At 54.0% G+C, this 25,481-nt stretch overlaps 5 protein-coding genes across 5 annotated transcripts; 4 read left to right on the top strand and 1 right to left on the bottom strand.

The window, feature by feature from the left end:
• Positions 1-898: 898 nt before the first annotated feature.
• On the bottom strand, positions 899-1,804 carry BDP81DRAFT_309348 (endonuclease/Exonuclease/phosphatase; the record flags this gene model as incomplete). Its single annotated transcript, XM_060583537.1, has 1 exon — positions 899-1,804. One exon carries the CDS (start codon positions 1,802-1,804, stop codon positions 899-901), a length of 906 nt encoding a protein of 301 aa, XP_060450953.1.
• A 111-nt stretch (positions 1,805-1,915) lies between these two features.
• BDP81DRAFT_90735 (uncharacterized protein) lies at positions 1,916-2,941 on the top strand. Its single transcript, XM_060596481.1, has 2 exons — positions 1,916-2,723; positions 2,787-2,941. The coding sequence occupies exon 1, from the start codon at positions 2,027-2,029 to the stop codon at positions 2,582-2,584; it is 558 nt and encodes a 185-aa protein (XP_060450952.1). The 5' UTR covers positions 1,916-2,026; the 3' UTR covers positions 2,585-2,723; positions 2,787-2,941.
• A 704-nt stretch (positions 2,942-3,645) lies between these two features.
• BDP81DRAFT_457601 (uncharacterized protein) lies at positions 3,646-5,279 on the top strand (the record flags this gene model as incomplete). The annotated part of the gene is made up of 2 exons (XM_060593300.1): positions 3,646-3,648; positions 4,524-5,279. The coding sequence occupies 2 exons, from the start codon at positions 3,646-3,648 to the stop codon at positions 5,277-5,279; spliced, it is 759 nt and encodes a 252-aa protein (XP_060450951.1).
• Positions 5,280-8,282: 3,003 nt separating this feature from the next.
• BDP81DRAFT_416784 (uncharacterized protein) lies at positions 8,283-13,757 on the top strand. The gene is made up of 2 exons (XM_060589565.1): positions 8,283-11,004; positions 11,052-13,757. Exons 1-2 carry the CDS (start codon positions 8,353-8,355, stop codon positions 13,494-13,496), a joined length of 5,097 nt encoding a protein of 1,698 aa, XP_060450950.1. The 5' UTR covers positions 8,283-8,352; the 3' UTR covers positions 13,497-13,757.
• Positions 13,758-16,320: 2,563 nt separating this feature from the next.
• BDP81DRAFT_416782 (uncharacterized protein) lies at positions 16,321-18,498 on the top strand. The gene has a single exon (XM_060589564.1). The coding sequence runs from the start codon at positions 16,533-16,535 to the stop codon at positions 18,231-18,233; it is 1,701 nt and encodes a 566-aa protein (XP_060450949.1). The 5' UTR covers positions 16,321-16,532; the 3' UTR covers positions 18,234-18,498.
• Positions 18,499-25,481: the final 6,983 nt, after the last annotated feature.

The following is a 25,481-nucleotide window of genomic DNA, read 5'->3' as shown; positions in this document are numbered from 1 at the left end:
TCAATGTTTGAGTCGGACTGCAACTCGTGCAGAGCTGCCGCACCACTCAACGGCCGCAATTGAAGACATCGTCATTACGAATCGTATGCAGCGAAACGTGATTTGTGTGCTTAGAAATGCGGAGGCCGGGGAAACGGTTCTGACGAACGTCTTCAACTGTATGTATCCATCAAGATCCCTAGATCTGATGCACGCCACGGTTGCATTTCTAGTATTTTCGCACATCATCCAAGTTGACGAGCCTGCCATTTGTCCAATATGCCGCTCTTGCGCGCTCCAAATGCATGGTGCCGAGAGCGGATGGTGTTGCAAAGACGCGATGGACTGACATGTCGATATATCCGAGGCGGACGGATCGACGGGCGGTTGTTGGTTGTGGAGCGAGGAACTCGACACCAACTCGGAGCCACACCGCCTTTTCGCTTGAGGCATACTCCCTCAACGCCACTGTTGAAAGCATTCCCAGAGCGCCACATTGGTAGGGTGTAACATGGTCTGCCACACTGAAGACGTGTGGTAATCAGAGATAGGGTGAACGAAAGCGATATAATACGCAGCGATTCGGGAAGGTGATACCGTCGTGATTGTACCATATGCGAACGCCAAATCGACCGAATTTGGAGGCTTAAAATGCTGCAACGCCACTCGTTGTTGGCATTGTGTGTCGAATCTCCAATAGCATGTTGCTGCGGAACCTTATCGCTCAACGCTGGGCGACTGTCCATTTACTGCACACCAGCCGGTTCAACTCGACGTTGAGACCTAAGAATGCCGGAGACGCAGGGAGTTTGTCTCAGAGACTTGGGCAGGTCCAGATCTGCCTCTTATACGCCGCCCGGTATGCGTGACGTTGCACGGTAGTCCACGTTTCAAGCCACGATTGACGTGTAGTAGTGTTTCAAAACATACTGCTGGTCTTTCGCAAGACAGGAATCTCAACGTCGGCGACAATCGGCCTGTGGTCAGACAGAAAAACGCCGTCATCGAATCTGTTCGACAGCACGCCAAATGTCTTGATGGTGGCCGGGCTCGGATCCTTCACAAACAAAAAGTCGATCCTCTTCGGTTCCTCGTCCGGCTCGTCAAACGACGTGTACGTGATCTCGTTTCCGTAGCGCTTCGCTTTGGAAACCTGAGTTGAGACATCGACCATGCCTGACTCCGGTGCCACCATTGTCTTGTATGCATTGTCATCCGGCGTACTGTTGAAGTCACCCGCAAGCAGGACAGTTGTCGGAGGTTTACCGTTTGCTCCGTTGCTCCACTCTCGAGCAACGTTGAGAAGCAGTTTGGCGCTCTCTTCGCGAGCCACAACGCCTCGGTGATCGAAATGCGTACTCATGACAACTGCACGCGTGTCGGTCTGTTTGTCAAGAAACTCTCCAACGGTGACAACACGGTTCAGTACGGCGTCCCATCCCCTAGATGGCTTTTCCGGCGTCTTGCTCAACCAAATAGTTTCATTCCGTTCGCACTGCCAACGTTCAACCTGGTAAAACACTGGTGAAAATTCGCCACCTCGCTTGCCATCATCACGACCGAGGCCTATGTGAGCCCAGGCAGGACCGAGGTAGGACTGGATGTCTTCGAGTTGCGAGTAAAGGACTTCTTGCAGACAGATGAATGCTGACTCGTGGCCAGCCGTGATGAAGTCCAGCTGGTTGCAGAGTTTCGGGCCCCGAAAGCTCCACGGTTTCTCGTTGGGAGTGGGGTTCTTGGTGGCATACCGGACATTCTGGCTCACTAGTCGGAGCAGCATGGAACTGGCTGCCGATGGCTTCGAGTTGTCAAGCTTTACGAGCATTCTGACTGCGCAATGAACGATGAGTCGAGCCGCGAGAGGAACTGAGATATGTTGTCCAGACAGACTTGGTCAGCGGAAGCTTGACAGTAGGCCGGGGCCGTGCGCCTTAGCTGCGGAAACTAGGTTGACGGCAGAACGCCCAGGGGAAGATGATGGGCGAGAAGAGCAACACCAGGTTCGATATGGAAGAATTGAATGGGGCTGACTCGGTAATCTTCTGAGATGATGAGATGTCGTTGGATGAATTGGATCTTTAACGTTGGAACAAAGCTGAAGCTCGCTTTACTTGAGATGGAAAGAGCAGGCATCAATTGCCCCCGGCCCCCAGCTCCTACCCCCAGCTGCCAAGTGGGTCACGTGCTGATTCTGGAACACGGCGGGGAGGGAAGGAAGCAACGGCCATGGTCCATGGCCCAAGCTCCTGCATTCTTTGGCGATCCGGGGTTCTGCTGGGCAAGGTATTTTCGCCTCCCCCGAACCATCCTCCATGGAATTCCAAGCTGCGCAGCCATCACATTCCGATCCCTACCCACCTCCCTTTTACCAACTTTCCAACCAACAGATACTTGCACAACCACCATGATCCTGTCACTTTGTCAGCTCGAACAAGAGCCTACCTCCCTCCGCCACGGACGCTGGCAACTGGCTTCCAGTCTGTCAACTTTCACATTGGCGCCTGGCATACCTGCTGATGCCTTCGCCGCTAGTCGCCGGCGCCAGTCTCAATGGAATGCCTTGGAAACATCCATCTTTCGCAGTCTCTGGCAAGGTACTCCGTAGCTCGGAAGCCATCGCACACTCCCACCACGATCAAGTCTTATATCCGCATTCTCGTTGGATGCGCGACCAGCCCTCCCCTCCATCTCAGTGTCCCGAGACTCTGGATGGCGTTCTTACATGAGAATGGCAGCTAGGTAAGGTAAGCTAGGGCAGACAATAGTCAAGTCTCACTGCCTCGCGGGTCGATTACTCACCATCTCAGGATAATCAGGGAAACCTGGTGTCACCCGGTCCCTCCAGCCTTTCCCAAAAAGCCGGCCTCTTCCAGTAAGCGTCTTTCCACGGCGGGCTGATACCGGCACGGCGACCCACAAACCAGTCACGTTCTTATCACGGCCCGCTGCCCGACTTCAATTTTCAAGACGTGATTCAGGCCTCATGGGATGGCAGCGGCTACTGTTCGAGGAGATGTTCGTCCGCTCTTGTCAAATCCAAGTCATGACGCAATGTGTACACAGTCGGGAAAGCAGCTGACTTGTTTTAAGTCAAGACAGGACCTTGCAAACCAAAAAACCAGAACTGTCGTAACAAACTATCGACATTTCCACTTCAATACGGGTCTGACTTGAGCTTCTTCGTATTTCGCGAGTTTTCGGGAATTTCCCGGAGAAGCCAGGAAGGGTCAGAGGCCTCATAATCGAAAGACGAATATGGTGCATGGCCATCTCGCAGTGGTTCATGCACCGTGGCGATCTTCCATTTCTGAGGCTGAGGGTGGTGCAGGATTCGGATGGGTGACTCGCCGAAGCGAGCGTAAGAGGAGCAAGGCTGCCAACTTCACCGAGGAACTATCGGAATACGGCTGCCTTTTGTCCAATCTACAGTACGTTGTGAGGCCGGTCTGTCGAGCTGACTCAAATGCGCCACTTCGAGGCGTCATGCAAGGTACGCCAGCCGCTCTAGCAAGCGTGGGAGGGCGATCAAAAACTTGTCCCTTGCCCAGTCTAGTCGACAGCTGTCTTGCACATTCCTTGCTCGCAGGTTCATGGCCTCGAAAATGCGCACCGGTCAAGCGACGGTGGTTTTGCACGCTGGGGGAGTCGGCACGTTCGGTTGGCGCTATGGTGGGCAAGGTAGTCATCTGCCTGACTCGGCCTCCGACCAATACGTGTGGTGGTTGCAAGTCTGTCTCAGCTTATTCATATAAGCCGCGGTAGTCGCGCGCCGGTCGACACACCCACGCGGAGGAACGCGAAGCGACCAAAAGACCGGATTTCCTACCGTCTGCCAGGAATTGTGATAGATTTCCAATACGAATCCCAGCCCGGGGCCTCAGCTTACCACCATTTCCGGATGCGTATCTCTGCTTCTGGCTGCACCCCGGCCATTTGGAGACACTGCGCTGCTCTTTCTCAGACACTCATGGCGGGTGAGGAGTCACGCTCCTCATAGGCCTCCTCCACGTGGGGGTTGATGGTGGCTGGCTGCCCCGCGATATGGAGACCTCTGCACTGGGCAATGGGCACTGGTGACCACCATCTTCCAGCCATACAAGGCAGCTCTTGGCTGGGTTGATGTGACTGAGCCCGAATCACCAGCCAGCCTGCAACCTTGTCGGTGTGCGTGCGTGCTTGCGTGTGTGTGTGTGTGTGTGGGTGGGTAGGTGAAGGCAGTGTCGGATAACGTCCGCCTTGCACCTCCTCTGCCTGGCTGAGGCTGCGATGCAAATGTATAAGTAGGAGTTCACCGCCTCGTCTCCAGTTCGTGTTCCTTCACCTAGGTCTGTCACGTTTTTACGGCATCACATCATTGCTGAAATCAGGGACACTCTCCAACTAATTGCCACTTTCGTTTGGTATACTTTTGAGCCGGCCAGACCGGCGAGGACCTAGATCGTCTCGTCAGTGATTTACTGTTCAGACGCCTTTCCGACATTATCAAGCTCAACACGACTACTAGCAACCTAACAAACACCAACACAATGCCTCGAACACCAAAGACACCTTCACGGCGGGACTCATGGCCACCAACCCTGGTGCGCCTCGCCCCGACAATCCCCAAGGACTACCCATCCCTCGACGACATCGACGAGGACCCCTTGACCTATTTCCTAACACCCGCGCCCGATCTGGAGGAGGAAGACGAGGACGACATGACCATGATGGACTTTGACGCCGGCATCGAAGACGACAGCGAGCGGGAGATCGTCCGGAGCGTCAGCCCCTCAAGCCTAGACGGGCTAAACAAGTCCAAATCCCGAAGCAAGTCGCCGCCCGTCCCCGACCTCTCGGACCTCGCCACGCCGGACAAGGACGACGAGGAGGAAGATTACATCCGCTTCGCGCCGCAAGGGTTCATGATCCCCTTTAGCCTGCGCGATTTCGCCATCGACGGCCTCAAGTCCATGGCCAAGTCCAAGTCTCGCCCTTCCGAGCCATCGGACAACAACGTGCTTCTCTCGCCGTCGTCGTTCCCGCCTACCCGGGGCCGGCAGCGCACGACGTCGTACCGGCACCACCGGCCGCAGCACGTCTGGCGCGAGCCGAGCCCGGATGTCTGGTCTATTGAGGAGGAGACGGAGGAGGAGCTCCTGAGCGAGATGGGAAGCAGCGTCGGCGCCGTGAGCGATTTGGAGCATGACACGGAAGATGAGACGGAGGAGGATGCGGCGGCGACGTATCCGGACAAGAGCGGAGATGTACAGGCTGCGAAGTCGAAGAAGAAGGTCCGGTTCCTGTTGCCCTCATTGGAGTGAGCGAACTGGGTATCCCGGACGAAGCATAAGCATTACACGGCGTTTTTGGGGGCCAAGCATGTTCTACTCAATCTGCATTGGGAGGTTTATCATCATTTAGTTTCCTCTTTTCTTTCCTTCTTCTCCTTCGGTATACGCCGTCCTCTGGTAGGGGGCAGGCAGTCTAGTCTAACAGCATGGGATATGGGAGTTTCTGCACAATACCCGTCATTTTGGATGGTCTGGGGGGGGGGGGGGGGCATACGGGTATTCGGGGCACACACGGAATTTTTAGATGCATAATTGAAGCAGCCGCTATGAAGGCGGATTAAACCCTGATCTACACTTTTTCGCAACCTTTATTTTCTCGTCTCTAGTGTGGTGTGATGTGCTACTGCGCGGTTAATGAGTATGACGGGTGACGGGTGATAAGAGATGCAGGACGTGATGGTGTCCGTTTTTTTAGTTTGAACAGCTGAGGCTGGTGCAGGTATGGCACGGTAAGGCGAACGAGAAAAAGTGTCGATGGATGCAAGCATGCTCACGATGTTCCCCTCTCCTCGCAGAAATCAAGGTTTGAAGAATCGTCTTTCCTGTGTGATGCTAGATCTCGATTGCGGCCCCACGCGATATAGCCTCGGCCGGATAAAACAGGTCCTGCGGAAGCCTGCGGGGAGTCTTGCGGAGGAAGAAAGTCTCACTCTCAACAGGGAAGAGGTTCGGAAGGGGAGGGAGGAGGAGGAGAGGGGGGAACGGTCGGTCCCACCCACGTGCAACTGCGCGGTCCTCGTGATGTCGGGGGGCCGTTATCGTTTCGCTGCTACATTATCCGTACATGCGAGACATTTCGCAGGCGCTGTGCTGTGTATGTGTATGTGTATGTGTGTGTGGTGATAACGAGTGTGGTGATAACGAGTGTGGTTTGGTAGCGATTTTGGGTTATTGGATGGGAAAACAGGGCATGAGAAAGCTTGGCTTGGCTACCTACCTTGATTTGGACCTGTAAGACTATGGTATGTATAATAGTTGAAAGAATGGACCGTAATTTGTGATGGGATTTTGGAGAATGGTTGCGGCGGGGATATACTCCAGACCTTGATTTCTTCTTGCTACATTGGAAGTGTGTTATCGCGAGTAAACAAAGGGTTGCATGTCCAAATTCATGGGACCCCCGTCGATAAGGCGAGGCGGCGTCAATGCTCCCCCCGCCTGTTGCGACTGACAGTTTTGGCAGTGACAACGACAGCGACATGGAGCGATGATGATAAGTAAAGTTATCAACCGCCGTTTCAAGGATGATGCTCGTTGTCGCATTGCGTTGCCCACGACCACCGATGGAGAACTTGGAATAAGAATTTATATTTGAGGTAAGATACGCGGACTCGGAAAACAAGTTTAACAGCAGAGTGAGTGAGCTGGCTTCCTTTTTTCCCCCCCTTCCGTCTGTGTCTATGCCCGACGACTGCATTCGTTGGCAGCATTTACGGAGTAATGTCATTCGCATCTCTCACCAGATTGGTCGATCAAGGGGAATGACGGTGGGTTTTATCGTATTTTTATCGACTCACTTGCGAGTTGAGGGGTCTTGGTGTCAACATCCGAGATCCGATCTACTGGCAGAAGCGAAGGGCTAGGCGAGGGAATTAGAGTCCGTGAGGCGAGTGTTGGAGATTACTCAGATTCGAGCACTTGGACAAGGCGGGAAATGATGGACGCGGCGGGATTCCATGAGTACGGATAGTCCACCCTTTAAAGTCCGTTATGGGGAGATTGGCGGCTGGCCTTGGGCCTTGGAGAACACGGCCTCGGGGGAGATTTGAGAGCGATAGAACCAGCCCTATCAGAAAGTAAATAGACGGGGGAAGAGAGGGAGGGAGACGGCGAGAGTGACAGATTCCCATGCGTTTCCTGGAAAGCTCCGTAAGGTACGTACATATCGGCCCCACCAAGCGGTTTGTTTATGTCTAAGCTCCGGCGTCAACATCCACTGGTTACTCCGGCAGTGCCAGCTCAACGCAGCCCACGATTGGATCAGACTTGCTCTCTCCATCCTGCCCTGTCCAGTCCTCGACAAGAAATCGAAAGATACACATACAAAGTCACAGACTTCACACATACAACGGGATTGTCTGTCGAGCTGCTCCTTTTTTCTTTTTTCTTTTTTGCGTGCCTCGCCTCACCTTTGCTCATCCAACCAACGTCTACATACACGGCCTGCAAAGCCGGCCTCTTGATCTGACCCCGTCTCACCGACATACAGCCTCGCCTTCACCTCGTTTCCTCTTTCTCTCTATCTCGCATTACTCTGACGTCTGACGTCCATTTGCGCTCCCGATTGCAACCCCTCAGCTGTCAACAACAACCTTTCCCTTCCAACTCTACCACATGCGCCCATAGGAACGCAGCAGATCGTTTAACCTTAAGCGGCAGCATGCATCTCACCTAAGTCAGTCCTTCCCACGTTGTCGTTCGTTACCTCACCCAAGGAAAGAGAGGGGGACGCACCTGTACGACACCAGCTCGTACCTGTCCACTGCTTGCCCGCAGACGGGACCTTTTACTGACCAAACCTTTGACTGTGTAGATAATGTCTCCCAAACCTCCCGACGAGAAAGAATCGCCGGACGCTGCGGCGGCGGCGGCGGCGGCGGTGGCAGCAGCAGCAACCACCAAGCCCTCCACTCCCGCCACCAAAGAAAGCAATGCGACGCCGCCCACGACTCCCAAGGCCGTGCCTGCCCGCCCCCGCGCAGCAACCATGAAGAAACCACCAGAACCCCCGACCCTGCTCGCCGACTTCCTCAGAGGACGCCCCTCTCCACAACGTGTCGCCGCCGAACGCAAGCGAAGAATGAGTCTCGACGCTGTCAAGGCCGAGCTGAGGGCCGAGATGCGTCAGGCCGCCGTCGCAAAAGTACAGCAGCCCGGCGGCGTCAGGGAGCGCGTGAACAAATGGCAAAAGACAAACGCCGCAGTCATGGCCTCGGCTGATCCCCTAGCACCGCCCAGCGAGCCTAGCGAGCTGGCCTTCCCGGGCGACACGGAGAGCGTCACGGAAGAAGACCGCGTACGCATCAAGTTGCGCCAGAAGAGAATGTCGGCGCCAAAGATGTCTACCCCAAAGATCGAAGTACACAATGACGGCCCGGCCGACGAAAAAGATGAGACCGTGGAAGACTTACCCGGCGGAGACGCTAAGCTGGCACCCAAGAAGCGAGTCGTTAGCGACGACCATTGGATGGCGCAGAAGAGAAAGAAGAGCCCCACGAGAGCAAAGTCGCCGCGGACCAAAGACGCCAGCCCAAGTCCCACCCCAAGCCCTTTACCAAAGGGGTACGTGCAAAAGACGCCCATCCAAGCACCCATCTCCAAAAAGATTTCGGATTGGGCAGCAAAGGTCGAGCCGCCAGATCCGCCACTAGTCAAGCAACACCGGGCCGCAAAGTCAACAGACTCGCTCGACGGCAGCAGGATACAGGCAAGGCTCAAGGAGCTTCAAGAGAGGCAAGCTACGTTACCAAAGAAAACGATGGATGATGACGGCATCAGAGTTACGCCGATACAAACGAAGAAGCTCGATGATGACGGAATCCGTGTCAGGCCGCTCAAGACACCAGCATCAGAGGGGTCCGGCGTCAAGACACCAGCATCAGAGGGGTCCGGCGTCAAGACCCCGAGACCCCAGAGCGCAGGAGCCAAATCCCGCGAGCGTAGTCGCGGGGCCAGCGCGAGGCATGAGTCGGCGGACCACATCGTTGTTGTTGTTGTTGAAGAAGACGAGTCCACCATCGAGGTCACAGAGGATGTCGAGTCTAGTATGCCGGCAACACCAACACGGAAACCGTCAAAGGCCCGCAAAGTGAGCCACAAAAAGAGGGCCCCTCCACCTTCAGACGATAAATCCTGGGTTGGCACCTCAGAATCAGCAGTCAGGACAGGGCTGGACAACTTAGATCTTGCGCCAAGCTCGCTCACCAGTGCCCCAGGCGCGAAGCCACTAGCAGACATTCCTGTAGGATTCTCTGCATTCAGTGAGCTGGATCTGCCCCTCAACAAGACGAGGCAGAAGGCTCAGCGCAATCCCAGCTTCAAGGCTGCCGATGTGCTCAAGAAGGTGGTCACCGGGGGCAAGAAGATCCTGCATGACGCCGTTGAGCCTCCGAAACAGCCCGTCGTCAACCAGCCTCCCAGTATTGAGAAATGGCTCAACGGGACAGTCGATCCGTTCGTCGATGAGCCGGCGAAGAAGGAGGAGTCGCCGGCGCCAAAGAGGAAAGCGTCCGAGAGCAAGCCCGTCGACAAGACAAAGGCGCAGGACACCCGCAGACGATCATCGGCCGAACCCCGTCAGCGGAAGCCTTCTCTTCCGACCCAGACCGAGCTTTCGGAATCAACTGGGCTCACCGAGTCCACCCAGACAACACAGTCAACCGCAATGACTCAGACTACACAATCAACGGATTGGACAGAGTCAACCCTATCCTCGACGGATCTGAGCGCGTCAACCGAGAATGACGAAAACGTAGCACCCAAGAATGCCGAAGAGAAGCCAAAGGAAAAGCCAAAGACACCAACTTCTGCTGGTGCGGCTGGCCTTCGCCGGAGAGCTGCTACGAGGAGCTCGCCGTCCCCCGCGAAATCTGTCAAGAAGCCTTTCCGTGAGATCCTCAAGGAGGCTTTCAGGGGAGAGTCCACCGGCCACCAAACTCCGCCTTCCAAGTACATCAGCGAAGAAGAGCGAAAGCTGGAGTTGGATCAGGAGTATGATAGTCCCGGAGAAGATGATGAGTCCAGGCGAACCATGCGCCGTCGCTCTTCTGGGTCCAGCCGGACCTACTCTGATCGAACATTTACCGACGACTGGACGTACGATGATGAGTCCTCGGTGCAGGACAATACACCTCGTCGCAAGCCACCAACGAATGGTGTACACGAGTTGTCCACGATTCTTGGCTCTGCCGATACCCGCAGCAGCTACGATTCCGATATGACCTCGGTCTTGTCCGAGACCACTGTCACGCAGACCACTGGGCTTACGAGAAGCAGTGTTTCGCGGCGGCGGAGCAATAAATCGGGTCTGAAAAGAAGGCTGACTAAACACTCTGATCTCGTGTCAGTTTTGTCGTTACCAGACGAAAGCCAGGTGCCAGGTAGCCTCAGGAGCATCAAACCTAGGGCGAGTGTGCGAAAGGCTGCCAGCGTACGAAGAGCCAATGCTCGTCCAGACACGGTCACGACAAAGGACCTCATGAGGGAGTTCACAGACGATGAAAACCTGTACCAGCGGGAGCTCAAGACGCTCGTTGACGGTGTGGTACCCGTCCTCTTATCCACTGTCCTTCATGAGGGCTCAGCCAGTGCTGTCGATCTTTTCGGCCCCGAGTCCCCTGGCCGCAAGGCAAATAGCATGTCGAAATCCGTCGTCAATATGGGAGTTGCACTGGAAAAACTGAAAACCGCCCATAAGAGGGCATCCCATACGGATGTCGACCGGCTCATTTCCTGGCTACACACCGCCTCGCCCATTTACGACAGCTACCTCGACGCGTGGCGTCTTGGATTCCAAGATCTCGTCGTCAACCTAGCTCCTGCCGCTGATCGCCTCGACGACGAGGATTCCCTCATCGGCGCACTCCCGCGCAACGCCGAAGGCGACGTCGTTAACGAAGACGGAGAGAGAGTCGACGTTGCGCATTTGTTGAAACGGCCCTTGCTTCGCATCCGGACTCTCGCAAAGCTCACCAAGGTAATGTCACCAACTGTACTAAAACGAGCCACGCTAACACAAACCAGGGCCTTCACGCCGCAGTCGGTTCGTACGACACCCTTGCTCTTGTTGGCGATTACGACATGTTGCAAGAAAAGGCCAAGCGTCGTCACAGGGAAGAGTCTGCGCGGCTGGCTGACGAGGACGCCATCAACACCGACACAAGCAGAATCCGTAATCTCCGGACACTCGCACCCATGGAAGCCGTCAAGATCGACCCCAAGCGGCAGGTCAGCGCAAAGGACCTTTTCTCGCTCAGCCTCGCGCACTCAAATGGACAACGCCTTGAGTGCCAGGTCGAACTCATCCACCGCGACCTTCCTGGCGCGAACAACGACAAGGGTGACTTGCTCATCCGCGAGACTGGCAGCGGCCGCCGCACATGGCTTCTCTTCCCTCCCATGCCCATGACTGTGATTTCAGCCCGCCGTGGTGACGCGAAACTCGAGCTCGTTCTTATGGTGTCGGGCACTCACAACGGACGGCACTGGTATGAGCTGCTGAGCCTCATCACAGACAACAACGATCAAGTGGAAGACTGGCTTGACATCGTTGGCACATCGCCCATGCCACCCAAAGAGCGGCTGCCAACTGTTACTGAAGAGAGCCTCCCCGACTCACCACAGCACCGGACCGATATACCTGTAGGCGGGCAGCTACATGGATCATCGTCAAGAGACATGTCATCTCCAGAGCCATATGCGCCCAAGCGATCGGGTTCTAGTCGCTACCACAACCGCGGCTCGAGCATGCCGACCACACCCATTCGCCGCAGCCCCTCTCCAGACAGAACCCCTACACAAGACTCGTACGATGAGGAGGACAGACACAGGGCTGCGCCGAACACGACCCCCTATCGCGCGGATGGCGCTCCGCCTCCTCCCATCCACCGCTCTTTGAGCCCCAAGCCCCCCAAGCTCTCGCCCCCTGTCGACATTGGGGGCTCCCGTGTGAAGCGTCGGGGATCTTCACCTCTAAAGCACGAGTATCTGCCTTCTGAAGAGTCATCCGATACGACTCGGTCCGTCACGGAGACCGATCTCTCAGAGAGCGAGACAGAAACAGAATCCGACTACACGTCATCCGAGTCTGAAGATGACTTTGAGGATGACATCCCCGAGACCGAGGTTGGCTTCAGCATTAGAGAGCCCGAGCACCAGCCGGCTGAGGAACGGGAGCGCGAAAGAGAGGGGTTTGTCGACTCCTTCAAGCAAGAGTCCATGATCTCGCGGTCATTCGTTCAAGAGTCAATGATCTCCGAGTCGGTGTGCAGTCTGACGCCGTCCAACTCGGCGTCGCAAGCCGGTCTCCATGGCCGCAAAATGAGTGCCTCGGAGAGCTACACCAGATACATTGCTTCCATCTCGTACTGGAACGAGAAGAAGGGTCAGTGGAAGGACATTTCCCTTGAGCCGTGCTCCATTCAGGTGACGGCCGGAGTCATCGAGGGCTACTCTTTGGTCATGAGCCCCGGAGGAGAACCCGACATTCCCCTTGTTTCTCTCGAGCTTACGCCCCTCGTCCTCCTCCGCCAGTCTACCGTTGTCGATCTTGAAATCCGCTCAGCCGTCAAGGACAACTGCAAGAACAAGGACATTGGCGGAGGCAATTTCCGCTTCCGTTGCCCGTCGGCCACGGAATGCTACAACCTGTACATGGCCGTTCATGGTGCCCGCCTCAACAACCAAAAGTTCATCCAGCTCGAGAACGAGGCACGCTATCAGTCATTCGGCCAGAGACCCGCAGAAGATACCGAGGACAATGGCAGTCATCATCGCAGCTGGTTCGGACGCAAGAACAGCTACCGCGCATCGGCCCGCGCACCATCTCAATCACAAGATGGAAGCACCCCCTCGTCGAGTCTGTCTGCCACGAGCTTCCTCAAGAGGCTCACGCAAGGGAACGCTTTCAACATTGCTCGGTCATCCATCGACAAGCAGGGTCGTTCCTCCAACAGTAATAGCCTCTACGGATCCGGTTCGTCTTCCGATGGCTACCCCCGCTCGCCGTCAATCAGCAACTACTCCAACTCCATCCGCAGTCCTACGCCGTCCGACAACATCAAGATTCGCCTGCACCTGCTTGTCAGCTCCAACAAGTGGGAGGATTACGGCAACTGCATCATACAGATCCGCCGCCCGCCACCGGGCTGGCACCAAGACCTACGCGCGAACCACGGCCTCGAAAAGCGCGTCACGGTTACAACAATGCCCAAGAAATCAGACAAGGCGCGCATCATCCTCGATGCGGTGCTGGGCAGCGGCTGCTTCACTCCTATGGGCAGTCGAGGCATCATCTGCGGCATCTGGGAAGAGATACGCGATGAGAGGGGCGAGATCGGCGTCGCGCCCAAGACGGGCGGTGCCGCCGGCTCGGTCAAGAAGTGGTGTTTCCAGTGTTCCAGCGCCTCGGAGGCCTCGTGGGTGTTGAGGCTCGTCCACCAGGAGGTTGGCGTGGAACTTCGAGACTGATTTCCAATGGTCTCTTTCTTTCCGTTTTGTCTATACCATCATTTTTCGTTTCCTTTTCCTATTTTCTCTGTCTTATTATGATTCCCCCCACACGAGCGAGCGAACGGCTCGCATTTCGTGCATTGCTAGAACCTGGCTTTAGGCGTCTGGCTATTAGGGTGGCATAGCGTGTTTTTGACATTATTTCGAAAGGTGTTTTGGCCAAAAGAATGGACGGGGACGGCCGGGGAGGAGTCGGGCTGGGCTGGGTTCACATACCGGGATGGGGGGGGGGGTTAACATATATACACTCGGGACCATGGCATTGGGGGTTTTGGCCAACGGAGGGGAAGATGGTAACTTGGGCTGGCAGCTTTTGTTTTGTTTAGGGCTTTCTTTTTTCTGCTGTTACACATGATACCGAAGTCATTTTATTGGCGTGTTTGGGGTAGTGTACGTATTGTAACGATACCGTGTATAGGAACGGTGGCTATTCAAGTCCGAAAGGTTTATATTAACATTTTTTGAAGGCTTTTGTAAAGTGATCTTGTTCCTCCAAAAGAAAGACGCCTTTTATGTTAAGGAAGGAGTTTAGGAGACAAAAGAATAGGGAACTGAAAGGGGGTGTATTAGGATCTCTTTCTCAATCTTGCTCGTCACTTAGTACCACCTCACATTATCAGTCATTCACCACCTGCTTGCTGATGTTAACAACAGCTGTAAGTTGCGTGGGTAGTTTGCCACAGTGTTTCTTTCTCATCGATAATGCTCAGGAGCCTGAGATGGTGAAATCCATATACCACGCCGAACAGCTACTACTCTAAACATCCACTACTACGTACTTCCCAGCATCCATTAATCCGATCCACTGCTCCGATCGTATTCGTAAACGTTGACTCTCACGTCGAGGCCGAGTTTTAAGGGGTAGGTAAACCACTCGATCGTCACTACCATGAGCACCGCCGTTTCCTAGACGAGGAGGAGAAGCCGTTATTAGCCCCGCCAGAAACGGTCACTTTGAATCGCTTAGATGACTTCCTCGAGCAGTGCAATTCTCGAGGAAGAATGGACGAACGGACTGGCCGGCTGATGAAGCTTTGTGGACTGGAGGTGGCGGGTATTAAATGCCTCTTAAGCCAGGTAGGCATCTTTTTGTCAACTTTGGTCATATCTATTGCGGGATGCAAGACTTGAGGACTTGAAAAGTCGTCTGATTATCTTGTTTTTAAGCCTACCTTGTCCTATATCTTGGATGATTCCTTTCATCTATACTATAAGTTTTCTTAATAACTAGTTATATTAAAATCTAATATTATGTTAATATCGTTACTTACGTCTTCTTGTCGTGAGACTACGTTATGGAACAATTATCTCTACATCCCGTGACCAGCAATTTTACACGTTAGAGAAAGTTTCATAGATAAATTCAGGGCCATCGACATCCACGTAGGTCTTGAGGACGTAGAAGCCAAAGCTAGGTAGATTACGAGCATATAGAAGAGGATAGTTTCTAAACTCGGTGATACCGAATTCGCGGCACTTGTCAACCTGTACTAAACTTTGGCTAATTTCTATGATAACTTCTTCAATAGTTCCCTGGCGGTCCTGCTATTCCTAAACCTCTCTCTCTCTCTCTCTCTCTCTCTCTCTCTCTCATACTCTCATACCTCTTTTATTAGTATTTTGGATGTAAGATACATGACTTTCATGGTGACTATAGATGCTCTTGGGATGTCCAGCATAGATATCGCCGACAGCACCCTCTGTGGATGACAGCAACTAGAAGTCGGACGCAGCCAACGTGGCGATCGGCACGATCCTGGTAAGAGTATGCGCAACTTGCTACGGTTCCCAACTGGTCTTGGGCTTTGGCGTCCATCGGAATCTTTCTGATCGTTTCACATCGAGCCCGCAGCGTCATGACAATCATGCACCAAGGAAAGATTGGCTGAGCATCGCAGGCTGTTGGAATAGAAGGCAGAAAAGGTGGATCTGGAAGGCGGCGGCGGGGTATTGCCCCTTCCACTTACTTACACCCAACGGAGGAATCGTGGGCTACGCTCACTAACTTCCTCCTTCCACATCCCGATTTACGCAATTCAAGATACGATGACTGGACTTCGTACAGGCCGCAAACCTGCCCTTCCGACGTGTATACCAACACAAGGGTATGTTGCAATAAGGTATGGAAGAAAAGTATAGTGTTGTGCATCAGGCTCTCTTCGTCTGCACCCCAAGATATGCAGGCCGGCAAGCAGCCGGCCACGTAAGATAACCGCCCATCGTTCCACTGGCTTGTCGTTTCCCCGCTTACTGCCCTCAAAAGTACTTGCACATATAGTGAGGGTGAGTTGTAGGCTTCACGCGGCTTCACGCGGCTTCACGCAGCACGCTCGCTCAACCCCGCCGTTGCTTGCGGCGAACTTTTTTCTCTGTACTTCAACAGCATCCGTTCCCGGGTCACTAGCTACCCCATCTCCTCGCCGACATGTCAGGTCTGGAGGCGCTCGGCGTCGCATGCAATATTATGGCGGTCATCGACCTGACGATGGTCTCGATATGCCGCCGCATCAGCGCGACCGGGACAGTCCGATCCCGAGCTTGCTCAGCACGCCGCAAACCTTAGCGCGGCCTCGCTCCAGGTTCTGGAGCTCAACGGCGTCAGTTCTTCTGGCCAGCAGGCCACCGACGCGGGCAGGCGTCTCCAGGAGGTCGTCGCCGACAGCCTTGCGTGCGCCGTGGACGTCGATGCGGAAGTTGCAAGCGTCTCGCCCAAGGGGGATGGCGCCCTCGCCAAGGCGTTGCCTGTTGTGAAGACGATGAGGCGGAGACGCCGCCTCGAAAGCTTGAAGAGCCGCCTGGAGCAGCAGAAAAGAGTCATGGACACGTCGCTCATTGTCCGTATCCTCGAGCAAGCTGGCACCTCTGGCCAACTGAACGCCGACTCCTTTGTCAAACTCGATCAAGGCCAGAGAGACTTTGTCGCCGAGTACGCTCGAGGCGCCAAGGCGCTCGAAGACCTCGTGAAGGCGGAATCTCAGCTGACTCGAGACCACAATGCTGCCGAGCACGCCAAGCTGCACGACGCCATGTCACGTCAAGAAGAGTCTAGGCTGGACAAAGAGGCATGCAAAGCGCTGCCTTGATAGCCTCAACTATGATGGGATGAACGACAGACAAAGCACCATCAAGCCCAGGCACAATCAGACTTTTGACTGGATCTTTAAGGACATAGACGCAGGCCGGTCTTCAGACATGTTGCAAGCTGGACAATATCCCCAATCGTCTGGCAACCTTGGCCTTTCCGAGGAAGTCCAAGGATCGGACAACCAGAGCGCCTCTGGACACGTCCACGATGCTGACAGAAAAAGCCCCTTATCTGGCCAAGAGGGAGCATTCATCCGATGCCTCCGAGCGGACGCGCGCCGTCTATTCTGGATCAGCGGAAAGCCAGGCTCTGGGAAGAGCACTTTGATGAAGCTGATCCGATATGACCAACGAACGGCCAACGCCTTGGAGAAGTGGCGGCCCAAGCCGAGAATCATCTCCCATTTTCTGTGGAAAGCCGGCAGCCAAAGCCAAAACAGCTTCCGGGGTCTTCTCTGCTCTCTTCTTCACCAGGTCTTGCACAATGATCAACACCTCATCGCCCAGTTCATTGGGGAGAATCGCGGGCTCACGTACAAGAACAGCGAAACCGACTGGTCACTTGAGGAACTCAAGGTGCTCCTGTTCAAAGGTATCCGAAACGCAGATCGGGGGTATCTGGTTCTCCTCGATGCCCTCGACGAAGTCGATAGACGAGACGAAGGTCTAGACCAGCTTCTGAATTTCGTACACGAACTCGAAGCAGAGAGTCAGGTCAAACTCTGTGTCTCCAGCCGTGCCGAGCGCCCCTTCGACCTAAGATTCGACAACGAGTCGAGGCCGAGACTCCGCATGGAGCATCTCACATACCAAGACATCAAGAATTACACACACGACTTTCTCAAAAACACCGGGCTCGACTCCCCAGACTTGCTGCAAAAGATTTCCGAGGAAATTCTATGGAAGGTCGAGGGCGTCTTTATCTGGGTGTACCTCGTTCTAGCGGACGTCAAGCTTGGCATTACCAACTTCGCAGAGGATTGGGACGAGATTTATCAGCGCATCACCATCTTCCAGCCGGATCTCATGAAGCTGTACAGGGACATGTGGCACCGGCTAGACGGCCGTCGCGAGGTCCACGTCGCGCGAGCGGCCAAGTACTTCAGTCTAGTTCGGATGCTGTTGACTTACGGGAGATTCAGGAGTCACTGCTGCGTTCTCACATTGGCGATCGCATCAGATGACGCTATTCTGGGCGTCTTCTCGGCGTCGAACGAACTGCCGCTGTTACCAGAAGTGTTGCAAAGATGCGAGCATATCCAAAAGACCCTGTCACCGACGTGTGCTGGGCTTCTGGAGATGGAAGACGGCTGGGGAGCCGTCGTGGAGGGCGCGACGGACCAGCAAAGACTGGCTGCTTGGGACGAAGTTCGCATCAGATTCACCCACAAGACTGCACTGGAGTTCCTTGACAGCGATGAGGGGCAAGCGCTGTTCCAATCTTTTGCTCCGGACTCTGAGGAAACGGTCTTCAGGTGCGTCAAGGCGGTGCTCATCATCCAATTTCTGCATGGTGCTGGCAACCGTGCTTTCACGCAAGTCGCAGACTCGATGTGGCAACTGAAAGAGTCCTGTGAACAACTGAAAGAAGGGTTCCAGCCATCTGTTTGAACTTTGTCTCAAGTCCGAAAGGTTTGATTTTCCGAGACAGTCTTGGAGTTTTTGGTGAAAGTGATCTTCGTCCCTCTGAAAAGAGAAACCCTCTTCGTATCAATAAAGAAGCTCGGGAAGTGAACAGAACAGGAAACCGAAAAGGTTCTTTGAGCATCTCTCTCCTCAACTCCGCTCGTTGACCAAAATGCAACCTACTGACCAACCTGTCCATAGCCCGCCATGTTTTTGAACCACAGTTATCAGCTACTTTGGTTTATGCGTGTAGTCTTTCTTTCTGATTGATAATTCTCAAAAGTTTGTCGTGGTTAACCAAGCCCCATCACCCCGGACGTATGCAGGTAAACCCGCAGCTACCTCCACTTCAGCCGCTATTTCCTCCTGGCCGAGGAAAAGGAGATATCGTCAGCCCAGCCAGAACGGTCATCTCGATCCGCTCGGATGACTTCCTCGAACAGTGCGATCCTAATGGAGAAGATGCGCCTCTGAGGTTGGCTGACACGGTACCGCGGAAAGATGGCCAGGTATATATGTGCTTTCCAAGCCAGGCCAGACCCGCCTTTCTGCCAGGTACGGGTAAATCTAAATCTACCCTTATAGTCTTATCCGAAGAAAGGTCGTTCGCATTCACTTTGCCTTATCCTCTCCCATGGCTGCTTAGCTCCTTGGGAGGAAGGGTTAACTTGAAGGGGCCATGACCCCCCTCCCGCCCGAAAACACGCCGGATTTACGAGCCAAACCTCCCTATCCTATTTGTACCCCAATAAGGGACAACTCTCCTTATCTTACCACAGCCAAGAAGAGAAGAACTTCAATCGGAGTTCTATAACGGCACTACGAATAGACTATTAAATCAGATCTTACCTGAATAACGTGCCGTGCTGCTAGCTATTGAGACCCTTTGCTATTAAGACCCCTTATTATGGGAAATCTACAATGGGGAGGGGTAGGGGACCTACCTGAACTGGAGAAGCTGGCGGTGGGCGTTACGGGAGGCTTCAGTTCAAAGATTGGTACGGATACGCTGGTGCTCTACCCTAGCCGCGCCGGTTACAGATTACAATGAGATTTCCAACCCCCCTGAGTCTAGTGATCGCATAAAGGGCAAGGCTGTTTTCGCTCATCTCTTGCCTTTGGGGGTGGTACTAAGCCTGCGTGATCCCTACCTTGGAACGGAATCTGAGTATATCCGTATCTAGCAGGATATGTTGTACAAATCATAAACGTCCATGTGCTTGAGATGTGTCGCGAAGGAAGGGAGGTAGTGACTCCCCACCGCTGGAGTCTGTATCAAAATGTTGGGGAGGAACCCTCGACAGGAGTTTTCGGGTGTACAGCGGCGAAAAGTCATTATAGTTTTTCCTTTAATTCTGTTTTCGCTCTTACATCTACCTGATGTCGCGTGCTTATGTCTATCTCTACTCTTGGGGATAATGATTTGGTAAGGGTATTTACAGAGTGCCTTCCTTTCGTCATCCGACCGGAAAATACCCCTGAAAGCGCATTACAGCATAGAATAAATAAGCCGAATACATACTCCATAAATATGGTTGGTATCCGCTTCCCACCCAAGACTCGAAAGAATACAACGCCGGGCACGATGTCAAGTTAGACATGTCTCGCCATACTATTACGGCCCGAACTTGATTCCGCATCGACTTGGACGGTGTCGTAGTCAGCAATTGGTACAAGGGGTCTGTTCGACTCTACATCTCTACGTCGAAATCTGGGTTCTACGTGGACGCGACAAACTCGACGAAGACAAGAGCACGATGCCGCGTAGGTAGCCTCTGACCAGTGAACGCGCTGTACTCTGCTCCTATTTAACGTTTGGACAGTCGCCCGAGGGGGAGCTCTACTCGCTAGGTTCACGTTCCAAAGGGACCATAGCGAGCCGTAGGCCTGTGTAAGAGGCCAAGGGCTATTCAAAGGACAGCAAAATTGCTAAAAACTTAGTACATAACGTGCCGGTTGACGGGGCCCAGCATTAGAAACATCCAAGTCGGAGGTCACAGACCGTTGCTCGGCTTTCACGATGCTGCTCTCCCATAGTGGCCGAGAGGCTTCGGTTTATCGGATCTAACTCTACAACAGCGCAAGCAAGCTCTGGGAGAATAGCCTCGGCGCAAGATAGCCCCGAGTTAACCCCTGAAGTCTGAGCTTCCGAAGAATGTCAACCTCGGATTGTGCTGTGACTCGGGAGCATAACTTTAGGAATTCGCTCGATCACACCTCAAGCCCAATGAGATGGGCGAACATGTGTGGTGTTGCTTGTCGGGGAGACTACCATTTGACTGCATGGTGAGATGTAATAACAGGTTGGGAGCGAACTACTTATTCTCGTGCGACACTTGTCCTAGTGAATAAACAAGCGCTTGAAGACGTCGCCTCATTTGTAGTAAGCGGTCAAACTGTCTTTAGGGTGCGTCTCAGCTAGCCTCAGTAGAAAACCACCAATGGCTCGCCAAAGCTCTCTGTCTTACGGTACTCTCATCGCCACTCAGACGCCTCACAAGAACGATCTGTGGCTGACAACCATGACACTCAATCAGGAGAACTGCTGGCTCTCGAACCCCTGAGATGGCGGCTAGGGAGCTTTTACTCCCAACAGTTATAAGTGACTTTGCACGTCCGGGATGACAACCTGGAACACACCACAGTCCCTGAGTCACGAGCTCACCGAGACCGTCTCTTCGATCGTCGGCCCGGGCTCGGTCACTGAGCCTCATAGCCCGGCCTCTGATCTATGTCGAAGACCCAGATCGTCATGTTAACCATCATTTCGCTTCCACGCCTTCTGGAAGCCTCGGGGAAGACAGGTGTAATAAGAAGGAGGCCAGGGTGCCTGACGACGAGCCTGCTTCAACCAAATTGCCGGTACGTTTCGTGGCTCCCTAGGCTGGCATTGTATCCGCACATGCCTAGTCAGACGGTAGCCGGCAGCCCAGCCGAGATGACCACGCAGCAGTCGCAATAAGGCCCAGAACCAGGCTTGAGCTAGGTGAGAGTTTCGATGGACCGGCAACCAGGGGTACAAGTCCCCCGGAGACGCAGGAACGCATAGGGACTGGCGCAGTACCCGTCGATGTGGAGATGTACGTTGATCGCACTGTGAAGAGAGATCGACGAACTATGCCGATGTGGGTGCCGAGCGTGCGAAGAGCTCACGTGCGAACACGAGCATGCTGGGGCGGACAAGGAGGCTGGTTTGAAAAAACCTTTCCAGAGCGCCCCACGATGCCAGGATTAGAATACCAAGTAGGTTGTTGGGATGCTGGGATTGCTATTTGGGAGCGACCGCTTCATACGTACTTATGGAATAAGAATGCAGCCGTATTTCTGCTCTGGTTGCTCATGTTGCCTTAACTGCTGGTCGCAGAGCAACACTGACGAAGCATGCCTTGTTGTTGAACAGACTGTTGGCCGACAGGCTAGCAAATCAGAGAGAGAAACGCAAAAAAAAAACAGGATTTCAGTTTAGTTCCGGGAGCCAGGTTCAACATCCGGATGGGTGTAAGCTCCAACCCAAACATGGCAGGACGCGTCGACGGGGAAGCAATCCGGCTGATCCGCGCAAACAAACCTCGAAGGGTGAGAATTGGTTGGGAACGGTTGAAACAGCCAAGGGGAAGAGGGAGCGGTCGGTCACCGAAGAGGCGAGCGGTTGGAAAACCCAAAGGACCGAAACTGCGAAGGCGTTGATCGGTCGACCGCTGTAATTAGAGGGAGAAGCGAATAAAGTTATCAGATCGAACCCATGCCATGTCGCTGGGTATTGGCGTTAGTGGAGTAGGTTGAGGGTTACACTAGCACCTCAGGAGAACGCTCGCGACAAGCTCGAAATGAAGATGAGACATCACTAGACGCGCAGGGAGACGCGAGCGGCGGGCCTGGTTCGCGACGTCGCGTAGGTCTACGATTTGAGATTTCAAGTGTGCTTGCTCGTTTGCGATGGGAGGCTTTGCTAGCGTAGTGTCGACCGGGGGGTTGACAGTAGCCGGTCTCGGAGATTGAGGACAATCAGATTAGATGCGATTGATTTGATGAGATTGATAATGTGCGATAAGATCGGAGTCGTGTCTTGGTTTGGTCCGGTGAAAAAGCCAAACAGCCCCAGCTGAAATGGCTGGACGTCAAGATTGGATGAAAGGTCACGGACAGGGATCGGATGGTTCAGTGCGTGTGGCATTCCGTCAGGAAAAGCAAGGTGCGGAAATGGTTGGTCCATTGGGCAACACGAGATGAAGCATCCCTCATTTCGTTTGGATGTCCGGCTCAACGCGGCCGATCTTCATTGCTTGTGACGTTTGTGTTTTGCAACCACCTCGAAGATGGGCGCTTGAGGCGTGCGATGCACATCAAGAGGAAGGTTTGTCGCGGTATCTTATGTGCTTATGCAGCAGACTGCATCGCGAACCCAAATGCCATAGTCTAAGAGCATCTTGAGATGAATCTAGAGGATCAAAACTTTGATACGCTCACGTGAGCGGTCTTGTTGGGAGCCGACCGTCGTTGCCCGTGTCTAGAGATGGGGAGACGGCCGGAATTCCTCGGTTCGGTAACGGCAGCCGGAGCGCGTGTTTGCGGAATCCGGCGAATTTTGCCCAATCCTACCTAGCAGAGGAGCGGGTGACCAGCGTTGCATTCCGCGGGACACCTTTCATCAGTTATGCAGCATGGAGGTCTGCACGCGGAGCCGATGCTGGTGGTTCTTGGGATTTGACAGTTGATGCGCAACAATCAGATGGTGACGACCAGCATGGGAGGAGACCTTAGGGTATGCCATGTGGAATCGGTATACAGTGTGCGAATTTCGAAAAAACTTAGAAGGGAGCCGGCGGAAAGGAGTGGCAATCCAACGGCTCATGGCTCGGCATTGTGGGCTGACTCGACAGGGCCTTTGACCGAGTCTTGCTCGTGCTTGGCGTGTTTTCCTCTAGGTTTTCGGTGAGCGGTGAATTGTATTGCAAGTCGTTATTTGTGGGCCTGCCCATGGTGCTGTTTCCGTCGAATGACCGTGATGTGTAAAGAAATTGCTTCGGTAAGACGTTGGGTCCAATTCGTGACGAGGGGCTGAGCTCAACGAAGAACATCTGGGGCCCTGGGGGTGACCGCTGTAGTGGAGGGTCGAACCCTACCGCTTAGCAGAAGGCATGCCCGGGTAATAAGGCCTCTGACGACTCCGGGGTGGCTGATTCCCAACGTGCTGGAACACATTGTTTAAGAGTGCGCGGAGTGGTACGTAGGGCCTGGCGGGTAAGTCTGGGGTCGTAACAGGACCCCGAGTTGCAGAGATAGGGCTTGCGACGCTGCAATAGCGTAATAGGGGCATTCAGTTCAACGTGCTGCACACTGTAGACTGAGCTCCTTTGACGGGACGGCGGAGCTGAAGATCAAGACCGGGAGAAGTTGGTGGTGGTGGTGCTGCAGTGGTGAAGTGGTGCCGCGGGAGGTGCAGGAGACTGCCGTGTCGTCCATCTCCGAAGGTGGAGGGACACCATTACTCCGTACGGTTATCTCAGAGAGAGTGAAAGTGAGGGGTGCGGCCACCTCATCGTGCGTAGCCGGTGCTGCACAATGGTAGCGGGATAGCATCACGGGTGAGCGCAATCGTGAGGGGGTATGGTGAAATGAGGGCTCTTTCAATGGCCAGCGAGTCCGGAGCAAGTTAGGCCCAGCATGGCGGACCGGTAAGATGGATCTTGGGAGTGCGCAAGCGGGCGAGAAACCCCACACTCTTGTTCTGTGGCGGCGATATGCGATGCAGTAATGTGCGATGTCGTTGGATGTGCAAATACGGGGAACGGTGAATCGTCAGGTTTTCCAGTTGTGCGGGACGACAGAGTCCACCAGGATGCAGCAGAAATGGGCGGCGACCCTGGCACTGTGAGGATTGAAGCGCAAGCGAGGAACCTACTCTGTAGTGTTTCCATACTGTGGCACATGTGGTAAGAAAGCCCAACAAGAGTGGGTGAGCGGATCAGCTGACCTCATTTTACCTTTGGTTTCCGGCAACCGGATCGGTTCAGATCACCTCGGCCAAGAGCGACGGGAAGTGACAAGAGACAGAAAGAGACAGACGGAAGAAAAGAGAGAAAAGCCGGGAAAAGAGGATGAAAAAGAGGATGAATCGGGCAGGGGCGGGTGAAGTGGGGTGAGGTGTAGAAGGAGGCAGGAGCAAGTGACTAAATTCGTACCTTCCACGTTAGCGGATCGGAATGTGGAAGGAGAAAAGATAGGAGATGCAATGCCTTCTGTTGCACCTCGGGCTGTGATGCACAAGGCAATCAATCTACGGATACTAAGGTACAGGGAGGGCATGGCATTGACGTTGATGTCGACGTGTCCCGAGGTTCAATTGCTGCATATGAGGCTGAGCCCGGAGTGTCGATTTGGAAAAGAAAGCAGCAACGAAATTGATTGAATGGGATGTGTGAGTGAGCCTGTGAGGGTAACAATGCAGATGGTACATCAACACACAATGGAAGTGACAAGTCTCCTCGTCATCGGGGCGGGCGACATCGGCCAAGAGCAAAAGTGCAGGAGTGGAGGGGGAGTTGGGAACGCAGGAAGGACCCAGCGCGGTCTCGAGTCTGCTGTCCGTGGACCGTGACTTCCTGCTTTCTGCTTTTGTAAGGTGTGAGGTAAGTGCTTGCATTTCTGATGCTGATAATCTGATTGATAAGGCAAGGCATCTTACCTTAGGCGAAAGGCAAAGCACCCGAGCGCGAGTGCGAGCTCGGATGTGCTGGAATTGACGTGACGCAACCTGACATATTTCTTTCTTTTGCTCGGTAACGGCATGTCTACTGTTACTGTTGCAACAGTACCTATCCAAAATATTCTGTTTATCCAACCGTGCCAACCAAATTGTACCCGGATCGAGGCTGAATCTTAGTCAACAGTGATGTTGGTGTTACAGTCATCAACAGCCGTCGGTATCGCACATTACCCAGTGATAATTCATCATTACCTAAGATGAACAAATGCTCTCTGCATGCTCAGGTCATCATCCATCAATCAAATCATGACGGGATAGGTGCTCAGCCCGCCGCCGCTTGGGGGCCAAGCCAAGCCCGAAAGCGATACGTACCGCTGACAGTGCCAAACATCCCATCTCCGGCACGTGGACAGTGTTAACAACAAGACCGATACACTGTCCGGCTGCGGCCACTACGACAGTGCCACCGCTGTGGCGGCTAGGCCCAACAGGGGCATTCCAGGGTCCCCTGTCGCAACCCAAAAACG

This window comes from Colletotrichum phormii (genome assembly GCF_030913505.1).
Source record: "Colletotrichum phormii strain CBS 102054 chromosome Unknown BDP81scaffold_2, whole genome shotgun sequence".
In the NCBI taxonomy this organism is placed as follows: Eukaryota; Fungi; Ascomycota; class Sordariomycetes; order Glomerellales; family Glomerellaceae; genus Colletotrichum; species Colletotrichum phormii.
This window is presented reverse-complemented; position numbering and strand designations above follow the sequence as displayed.